Source organism: Physella acuta, unplaced genomic scaffold, assembly GCF_028476545.2.
Source record: "Physella acuta isolate Inbredline_101_S28 unplaced genomic scaffold, ASM2847654v3 ptg000186l, whole genome shotgun sequence".
NCBI classification, from domain to species: Eukaryota; Metazoa; Mollusca; class Gastropoda; family Physidae; genus Physella; species Physella acuta.
In genome coordinates this window covers 231,060-242,098 of record NW_026731705.1, presented here as the reverse complement: position 1 = coordinate 242,098, position 11,039 = coordinate 231,060, and the positions used below count along the sequence as shown (strand labels likewise).

General features: G+C 35.4%; 1 protein-coding gene across 1 annotated transcript in view; it reads right to left on the bottom strand.

Moving 5' to 3' along the window:
* Window positions 1-7,903: 7,903 nt before the first annotated feature.
* LOC131936743 (uncharacterized) overlaps window positions 7,904-11,039 on the bottom strand; it is a 52,819-nt gene continuing 49,683 nt past the window's right edge. Inside the window, exons 2-5 of the mRNA XM_059293809.1 lie at window positions 9,788-9,857; window positions 9,463-9,581; window positions 9,094-9,360; window positions 7,904-8,841 (exon numbers count right to left, since the gene is read on the bottom strand). Coding sequence (XP_059149792.1) covers window positions 7,904-8,841; window positions 9,094-9,325 — 1,170 coding nt within the window. The 5' untranslated portion in view covers window positions 9,326-9,360; window positions 9,463-9,581; window positions 9,788-9,857. The remainder of the gene's footprint in view (window positions 8,842-9,093; window positions 9,361-9,462; window positions 9,582-9,787; window positions 9,858-11,039) is intronic.

The window sequence follows — 11,039 nt, the reverse complement described above, 5'->3', positions numbered from 1 at the left end:
AGTTATAATCATCTGTTTTACTGAACTCTAAATACGTAGAGTTAATGTAGTTAGTTATCCTACAGGCAGTACTCTATACTGCGTGGCTTCAAATGTTTGCTACTGGTCAGGTACAAAATAGAGCTGAGTGGACTCAGCGAAGTGCTAGTGGCTAGAGACTGTAAATTAAACATTTTCTTAATTTTTGCAATACTGAGATCTTTTAACTTGTTGTAGTGTACACCGTGCTACACTTAAGTGCACCGTGCTACACTTAAGTACACCGTGCTACACTTAAGTGCACCGTGCTACACTTAAGTACACCGTGCTACACTTAAGTACACCGTGCTACACTTAAGTGCACCGTGCTACACTTAAGTACACCGTGCTACACTTAAGTACACCGTGCTGCACTTAAGTGCACCGTGCTACACTTAAGTGCAGCGTGCTACACTTAAGTGCACCGTGCTACATTTAAGTGCACCGTGCTACACTTAAGTGCATCGTGCTACACTTAAGTGCACCGTGCTACACTTAAGTGCACCTAGCTACACTTAAGTACACCGTGCTACACTTAAGTGCACCGTGCTACACTTAAGTACACCGTGCTACACTTAACTACACAGTGCTACACTTAAGTGCACCGTGCTACACTTAAGTGCACCGTGCTACACTTAACTACACAGTGCTACACTTAAGTACACCGTGCTACACTTAAGTACACCGTGCTACACTTAAGTACACCGTGCTACACTAAAGTACACCGTGCTACACTTAAGTACACCGTGCTACACTAAAGTACACCGTGCTACACTTAAGTGCACCGTGCTACACTTAACTACACAGTGCTACACTTAAGTACACAGTGCTACACTTAAGTACACCGTGCTACACTAAAGTACACCGTGCTACACTTAAGTACACCGTGCTACACTTAAGTACACCGTGCTACACTTAAGTGCACCGTGCTACACTTAAGTACACCGTGCTACACTTAAGTACACAGTGCTACACTTAAGTACACAGTTGTATACTAAAGTATATAGTGCTAAATTTTATGTGTTCACTGCTGCACTCAAATGACGTACACACTAGTACAACCTGCTGTACACACTACCATTCACACTGTGCCAGATAAATACCAGCTATCACAAGGACGTCATCATCAATCTAATGAACAAATTAGGGCACCAAATCTGATTTAAAGATCACATTTAATTAGAGCACCAAATCTGACTTAAAGATCACATTTAATTAGAGCACCAAATCTGATTTAAAGATCACATTTAATTAGGGCACCAAATCTGACTTAAAGATCACATTTAATTAGGGAACCAAATCTGATTTAAAGAACACATTTAATTAGTGCATTAAGTTCGATACATTTTACACGACCAACTTTTTATTTATTTGCTAAGATCCTCCACCGTTCATTAAAACGGGGCCATAGAAACAGCTTAACTCTACTTCATCTACCCTACTGACCTTTTGAATGAATTACGACTTAATGTTTAAAAAAATTGTGTTTCTTTAAATCAAGTTCTTCTACATTAGTTTCCATCAGTTAAAAAGTTTCCTCAAAGATTTAGTCTACGAATGTACATTTCAGCTCTGAAAGAGAAAAACCTTAAAATTAATGTTTTAAAATTCATTAGATGTCATTACTTTTATGTTAAACTTGAGAAGCAAATTAAAATCTAGATGTCTTATCACAAATAAATATTCAATTGACTCAAAAAGGTACATAATTCAAATTTCTTAAGTAGTTTTCTAATGTAATTGTTACTTCCCTTAGACCGTAAAGTTATACTTTTTTTAAAATTACTTTATTTCGTTTAAAACTTTGATGTCATGAGAAGACATCTGTTTTAAATATTTTTTTAACACGTTTTTATTAACTCAGCTTCGCGTGGATGTGTTTGTTGTTAAAATTGACATCGAAAATTAGCCCACTTCTGATTGCTCTATAGATCTGAAATTTGGCATGCAGGTTACTTTCGCCTAACAATTTCAGATGCAATCATAAAAACTAGCAATTAGAGACCGTAATTAGCTTAATTTAATTACGCCCTAAGGACCATAAAATTGAGGACATGATTTCTAAAGATACCGACAAGACTGAAGACCTATTGACACAGTTACTTCGGCCCCAATCGATGTGAGCGCGCTGGCCGTGATCGTATAGTGGTTAGTACTTCGCGTTGTGGCCGCGACAACCCAGGTTCGAATCCTGGTCGCTCAAGATTTTTAGTCCGTGTATTTATAAACACTTAGTCAAGTCATACTTAATCAAGTCATTGGATAAAGTAGAAAATAAACTATATAAAAAACTTTTTTTAAAAACCACGTTTTTCATGTGTAGCAACGGACTAAAAAGGAGAAAATAAAATACTTAAAAAAAACTTTTTAAAAAACCACGTTTTTCTTGTGGACTAAAAAGTAGAAAATAACTATTTACATACATTTGATGACAAAAAACGTGGGTCGGGAAGATGGGTCGGGAAATTTGATGGTGAACGTACCCACGTTTTTTGTCATCAAATGTATGTAAATAGTTATTTTCTACTTTTTAGTCCACAAGAAAAACGTGGTTTTTTAAAAAGTTTTTTTTAAGTATTTTATTATTTACCATCTTTTGGGCTTTTAAATGTATCCATAATAATAATACTATTTATCGTTAGATGAAATACTAGCATAAACTCGCACTTAAAACTTTAGGTTGCCATAGAAACAACACAAATGTGAGAATAAAACCATGTTAAATTCCCAATAACTATAACATTTTTCAAGCAAAATAAATAATGATTCAAATGGATGTTTTTCTACAAAGATATACGTTACCACGTTGTTTTTTTTTTAAATTGCAATATCTTGTATACATTTTAAATACAAAATTTTATGCAAAATAATATACACAATAAGGTGATGACACTACATATTGTAATGGTTAATTCACGTGAAAAATTTCAGTTTTATGTGACAATGACTAACAGAAACTTAGGGATTAAAATTGTGGAAAATGTGTAAATATAAGAAATTATAAAACGGTGAAGACTAGGAAATGGCACTGTAATGAATATATTACAGAAAACGCTAAAAATAGCCTTTATACAGAATGTGTTTGAAGATTATCTTAGCTGGTGGTCTGTGGACCTTAATCGCTGCATTACACTTTACAGGTTTTTATTTGCCTGCTATACACTTTTTATGTTAAAAAGTTAATTTAGTTATAAAGACCCATAACTACACTGTATTAGAAAAACTTTAATTCAGTTATAAAGGCCCATAACTACACTGTATTAGAAAAACTTTAATTCAGTTATAAAGACCCATAACTACACTGTATTAGAAAAACTTTAAAAATGTAGAATTATAGCCGGGTAGTTTGTGTGATGAGGATTTAAAGTGTTTAAATTAAGTTGGTCTGGCTAAGTCTACTGATTAATGATTACTATTGAGATCTATACAATACATTGATATAAAATAAGGCAAATACAAAATAAATCATTTTTAACATACTCTGAGCGTAAAGCACATGCTACAAATTCTCATGGATATGGTGTCGTGTTGAGTGTAACAAGTCAATGTGAATTCAGCTAGGTCGGCGGTTGTCAACCGGTGTGGCACCTTTTGGTGTCACCCCCCCCCCCCTTCTCGAAATTAGAAAAATTATGGGGTATATATATATATATATATATATATATATATATATATATATATATATGTATATGTTTATATATATATGTATATATTTTTTTCTTTTTTCAAGTCTCAGTTTTGTAGATTTGTATTCTCAGCTTGCCCAGCCAATGTGTGGTGGCACTGACTGATTTTTCTACTTTCATCATTCGACTTTTGAAGACTGTCGCAGATTTACAATTTTAACCATTCTGTAATTTTCATACTTAATCATTCATTCTGATATTTACATATTATATACAAAAGTAAAATCATAGAAATTTTGGAAGGAGGGGGGGGGGGGGGGGGGGAGTTAGTTTCCAGGAGCATGAAATCTTTGCTGGTTCTGAAAGCTAGAAAGTTATACATTGAATGAGATTTGGGTACAATAATAAGAGTGGTGGGCTATAGTATATTTCATATTGGCGAAATTTTGGCTTCAGAAGTTGGTGTGAGGGAAAAATAAAAGGCTGTCATTTATACAAAATATACATGAATCACAATATATTATATGCAATTAGAGATTATTAGCATTCACACTTTCCATTTGTACCTATCATCTGCAAAACAGTCTTCTTTTAATTTTTTTATGGTAATTACAACTATGGTAATAATTAGGTTGCCTCCCCTGCCCGTTTCATTTAAAAATAATCCAAATTCTAGATAAAATAGAAATAATTAATAGTTGCGAAATTTAAGACAAGAATTTTGAGTAAGTTTAGAAGGGAAAGAAATACCTGGAAACTGTTAGAAAAGGTCATAGACCGTAATAATGAAAATTAGGATGACTGCGATTAAAGGTAATGTAAATATTTTTAGTGCGATAGAAATAAAGGTATGCAACTCAATTTCCCTAATATTTGCAGTATTTATTTGGTTACCTCCCTTTCCTAAGATTCAGCTGATATTTACCGAGATATTACATAAACAAAACATTGATTTAAGGTAGTAAAAACATGTTCATCAAAGAAATCAGTTTAGTGTACAAAGAAAACCATTGATATTGTTAGCATAGATTGTGGTTAAAATTATTATTAGTGGTGTTAGATAAAATAGGGGTAAATAACTGCAGCCAACCTATTCATCTTACAATGAAACTTGATTGTGTCCCTTGCAGATGAAGAAAGAGAGAAATGTATTTCTCATATGTGTTGCTTAATAGCCAGAGAGTCAAAATATTTAAAATCATCAAAATCATAAACAAGTTCAGGATTTACCCTTCTCCCCAACACAAGACTGGCTAGTGTAGGAATGAGATGTCGAGATTTGTGAGCGGTCTGCTATATTCCTGTTAGGTGATGAGGTCAGTCCCCAGTCTTTGTCTCAGTACTGCTTTAAAAATAGAGTCCACGTCCGTGTCAGCGTAAACTTTCCGGTCGAACTTTGTCTTGTTACGGGTTGTCCAAACAGTATGTCTAAAAATAGCTGTCGCAGTCAAAATGTTTTCGTCCGTCCTTCTATCTTTTGATTTGATGATGTTGTTAAGGGTGATTGCTTTGTTAACCACCTCTGTATGATTTGCCTTTAGAATCCTACCTAAAGTTTGTTTTGCTAGATGTATTATTTTGCACTCTAGATAGATGTGTTTTTCTGTTTCTTGTATGTTTTGTCTGCACATTTGGCAGGTGATACTTATGTTGGTGTTATCTTTAGTGTTTGTTGAGATGGGTGTTGTATTATATATAAGTCTGTACCCTATTTCTTTCTCTTTAGGTGTAATGTGTTTTCTGTGTAAGTTCCTAAAGGTGTCGCTAATGTCTATGGTGCTGTACTCTCTGGCCCACTTAATTCTATTGTATAAAGGTTCTAATTGTTGTTTGACCAGAGTGTCGAAAATTTTCTTTGAACTTTCTCCCATAATGTTTGTGTTTGTTTTAAAAATAGCTAAAGTTTTTGTATAAAATGTGCCTAAATCTACCCCCCCCCCGTAATGTGGTGTAGCGTTTGTTTGTTTTAATATGGTGTTGATGCTCTGTCCTATGTAGTATTGTGCAAGTGGGTGGTAATGTGGCTCTATCCTAATTCTGTCCAAATGTTTGAGTCGGAAGGTGTTAATTTTTGTACTTAAATCATGTAGTCCTATCCCCCCATTAGTTTTCCTTCGTATTAGTGTTTGGTGGTTGATGTTTCTAAAGGTGTTTTTGAAGATAAATTCCCTAATGTGCTTGTTGGTTAGCTTTATATATATATATATATATATATATATATATATATATATATATATATATATATATATATATATATAATTTATTTATTTCATATACTTAGTGTCAGCCCCCCCCCCCCCTTTTAAAAATCTAATTAACCATTTTTCTTCTATATACTTTGCAAAGCTTTAGTCTTGGTGTTACCCGGTGTGATAACAATTGTATATCTGACTTTGTGTTATAATAATTAGATATCTGACTTTGTGTGACATACAACAAAAAAAATTACATGGACACTATTTTAAATTATTTAAAGGTACATTATTCATGTTTTTTAAAGAAATTTTCTATTTTAATTGTTATTTCCCTTTGACTGCTATTGACATTGTTTTTAACCACCTACTCGTTGGATCAAGCTTTTGTCTGCTTACAACAGACACGACATAAAAAAAAATTTTTTTTGTTTCATATGTTTAATGGTTTTTCTTATGTCAATATGTTGATATAATTTTCTTTATAGACCAAAATAGCAGAAAGACGTTTCTAGAAGTTCAGGTTGCTATTGAAACAACTAAAAGATTTGAAAATTAACCCAAATTCAATTCACTAATACATTTTATAGATCCAAACTTTAGCGTCAATATTGAGAGTAAAATTTAAAGTTCCCTTTCAAACCTGACGGTCTACGGGGAAGATGAATTATAGTTCACTTGTTTTTGTGACCACGGCATATGAAGAGATAGTGTGGTCAGTAATATGACCAGCCGCCTTTACTTTTCCTAACGTGAGTCAGGTACCCATCAGAGCTGGGTGGACTCAGGGACGTTCTACTGACCATGTTCGAACTCGAGACTTATAGGTTAGCAGTCCAGCTCACTACCGCTAGGCCACTCCGTCCCTTTAATATTCGGAGTCGATAGATCTAATCTATAGCGTCAATATTGTCGCTAGATCCCAACTTTAGCGTCAATATTTAGAGTCGCTAGATCCAAACTTTAGCGACAATATTGAGAGTCGCTAGATCCAAACTTTAGCGTCAATATTGTCGCTAGATCCAAACTTTAGCGTCAATATTGAGAGTCGCTAGATCCCAACTTTAGCGTCAATATTGTCGCTAGATCCAAACTTTGGCGTCAATATTGAGAGTCGCTAGATCCCAACTTTAGCGTCAATATTGTGAGTCGCTAGATCCAAACTTTAGCGTCAATATTGAGAGTCGCTAGATCCCAACTTTAGCGTCAATATTGAGAGTCGCTAGATCCAAACTTTAGCGACAATATTGAGAGTCGCTAGATCCAAACTTTAGCGTCAATATTGAGAGTCGCTAGATCCAAACTTTAGCGTCAATATTGAGAGTCGCTAGATCCCAACTTTAGCGTCAATATTGAGAGTCGCTAGATCCCAACTTTAGCGTCAATATTGAGAGTCGCTAGATCCCAACTTTAGCGTCAATATTGAGAGTCGCTAGATCCAAACTTTAGCGACAATATTGAGAGTCGCTAGATCCAAACTTTAGCGTCAATATTGAGAGTCGCTAGATCCAAACTTTAGCGTCAATATCGAGTCGCTAGATCCCAACTTTAGCGTTAATATTGAGAGTCGCTAGACCGAAAATATAAACAAACAAAAATGAGAAAGAAAACGAGTTGATTGAAAACTGTTTATTTACGTTAATATTTTATTTTTACAAGAAATATGTTACAAGTTACAATTTTTTTCTTCACTCCCAATCAAATAATCAACAACTTTTTCTCTGATTAAAATAACGAGATAATTAATTAAAAGTTTAATAAAGCTCTGCAATAATGTCAAGAAATATTTTAAGAGCAGACATTCAACAGACGCCATGTTTGTTTACATTCTAGAAAAGACAGACATCCAACAGGCGCCATGTTTGTTTACATTCTAGAAAAGACAGACATCCAACAGGCGCCATGTTTGTTTACATTCTAGAAAAAACAGACATCCAACAGGCGCCATGTTTGTTTACATTCTAGAAAAGACAGACATCCAACAGGCGCCATGTTTGTTTACATTCTAGAAAAGACAGACTTTCAACAGGCGCCATGTTTGTTTACATTCTATACAAGAGCAGACAACTACACGTCCAAGTACACCCCACTATAATTTAATCCACCAGAGTTAGCTCCACTGTGGGGATGGGTAGACATTCCAAACCCCAGTCTGTAAACCTGAGCCCCACTGCTACCTTGACAGGTGGCCGTTGTGTACGTGTACCTGGTCTCTCTATACTTCTCTAACACCTGCCTGTCCACCACCTGCTTGTGTACCCAGTGACCTACAGAGACCTGCTTAGAACAGCCATGAGGATGTGACACTATAATGGTCAGCTTGTCCACATCTCTACAACTCTTGTATTTGTCCCATACTTTATCACATAGACCATCAAACCGCCCCACCATCTCCTCCAGTTTACCAGCTACATCTACGTCATGTGTCACACAATACAACTCACACATGTCTTCCTCAGTGTCTGACCATTTCACCTTCCACCCATAAATCTTGACCACTGGACTTTTATCATCATCAAACCACAACCTACAGCTGGACTGTCTCGCCTCACTCTCATCAAAAACCACATGTGCGGCTGTCCTCACAATAACCTCCCACCACACTTTGCTGGGTGTGTCCGAGTGGTCACATTCAGGACATGGACAAGTTTTGTAGCCCCACATCCCCTCTGTGTACTTGGTCACCCACCCCACCCTCCCAGTCCCTGTCCTCAGTGAGTTCTGTCCCCTGGTGTTGTAGCAAGGATATGGATCTTTAGTGCCTGGTACAAACTCTGGTCTGTCTGGACTGGTCAACTTAACGGCTATCCTGACAGTTAGGTCAGCCAGGGCTTTTGTGAGGTCATACACATCGTTGTCATGGAAACCAGAAGGAAAATGTTCAAGACTTAACTGATTTACAGGTACAAAGTTTGTATGGCCAGGATTTTTCTCGCAGTTTGTCTTGTGTATGTGTAGATCTGCCTCACCTTGACCTTCAAGACATTCTTGTACTTCATGTGTACCTGTACAGGTAAACAAAACACATTTTATTACTGTAAACATTTTAATTGGCTGTTGAACTTAAACAAACATAAAACATGAAAACTATCTACAACATCCAACTGTCACAACCATCTCAACCATTACCATCTTAAGATACTCATCCAGTAAACATTTCAAACTACAGAATGTTCCAACATAAGGACTTCATCAGCACAAAACGTAGTAAGCATGCAGGTAGATACCTTTTGAATATCTTTCCAAATAGACATTACCTGTAAAATATGTTGAGATGTCTTCTCCACTGGCCAGACTGTTGTGGTCATCTAGACTATCCTCTCCACTGGCCAGACTGTTGTGGTCATCTAGACTATCCTCTCCACTGGCCAGACTGTTGTGGTCATCTCGACTATCCTCTCCACTGGCCATATTGTTGTGGTCATCTAGACTATCCTCTCCACTGGCCATATTGTTGTGGTCATCTAGACTATCCTCTCCACTGGCCATACTGTTGTGGTCATCTAGACTATCCAAGTTAATTTCTGTTAAATAAACCACAACACAAAGATTTGACACATTGTCTACATCAGCACTAAACCATGACTGTACACTTGATTAAGTTAAAAGATAATTAATAAACTTACCTGTAACTTGATGTGACAGATCTCTACAGGCCTTTACTGTAGTCTTATGGTCATCTGTGGCAGCTGTTTGATTGAAATAACCTTGACCTTCACATCACACTCAGCAGCTGTCAGTCACTCTGTATAGTTAAAAATATTTTTACTTTTTAAAGAAAGAAGTTTATATGGTAGCTCGACTAGTCATCATCCAGTGTTTATTTACAAACTACATAACAATAGCCACTGGTCAATGATGTGGAAAACAGAATACAGCATGAGGGTCATCTTTAGAAGATTATGGTTAAATACATTCTTAGACCAACATACAACATATAATGGAGCTGACCTTTGAACTCCCCACTTGACCCTTAGGCAATATTAGACCGCACACACCACTATGGAAGATCCTTCAGGCTCTGGAGAGAGAAATAAAATTATAGTGGAACAGTCATTATCTTAGAACTACAGAATGACATTTATGGTGGACCTGTCATTAGCATAGAACTACAGAATGACAACATTCATGGTTGAACTGTCATTAGCATAGAACTACAGAATGACAACATTTATGATGAATTATGAACAATTAAAGAAGAACATAACATGGTTCCTATAATTGTGATGTAACAACACAAGGGGAGAAATGTTTGTATCTAGATCTAGATCCACCTGGAAATGTAGGTAAAGTTATAGGCCTGCACGGAAAGTTAATTAGAGAAATATTTTCATAGAAATCATGTTTATTCATTTTTTAACAAGTGCATCAATTTAGCTACTAAATTATAATTAATAAGCCTTTATTATTTTGGGATTTTTAAGTTTTATTATTGATTGATTAGGCTACAGGTTACTAGATCTAGTTATACAATTACAATAATTTACATCAATTTTTGCTCAATATATTACTGAATAGTTTTAAGTTTCCTAGCAATTTTAAATCAATTATTTTCTAAAATTTTAAAAAGTCTTACACTTATATATAACTAGTCTAAAGTCTAAACTGCTATGCCTAAAGTTCAAAAACAAAGTCTTATCATTAGCCTAATCAATGTTTAATTATAATTAAAGTACTTTAAAGTTAGAAATTTAATCTAGATCTAGTGCTTTCTAGTAGTCTTCATGATGGAAATATGATCAAGTCTAGACTATAGTTATAGATATAGAATCTAGATCTAGAGTATTCTAGAGTATTCTAGAGTCTAGTTAAAGTTTTTAAGACCTAGATCTAGATCTAGAGTCGACTATATTCTAGATCTAGAAATCTAGATCTAATCTAGATTCTAGCTAGATCTAGGTCGGCAGTGAGTCTAGGTCACATCATTCTTTCATAGCAGCAAGACTAAAACTAGCACTAGATTTTACATCTAGAATTAGATTTTTTAGATCTTATATCTAGACTACATCTAGGCCTAGAGATCTAGATCTAGATCTGTTTTGAGATCTGAGACCTTGGGCATCCAAAAGCTGAGAACAAGTGTATAGTCTCGACCCAAAACTTTATCGCTAGCAGAAATGAAGATCAGCTTTCGATAGCCAGAACAGTTAGAACTTTTGTTGCCATAAAAACATTTATGAAGCCAAAAAATAAAGATTTTTAG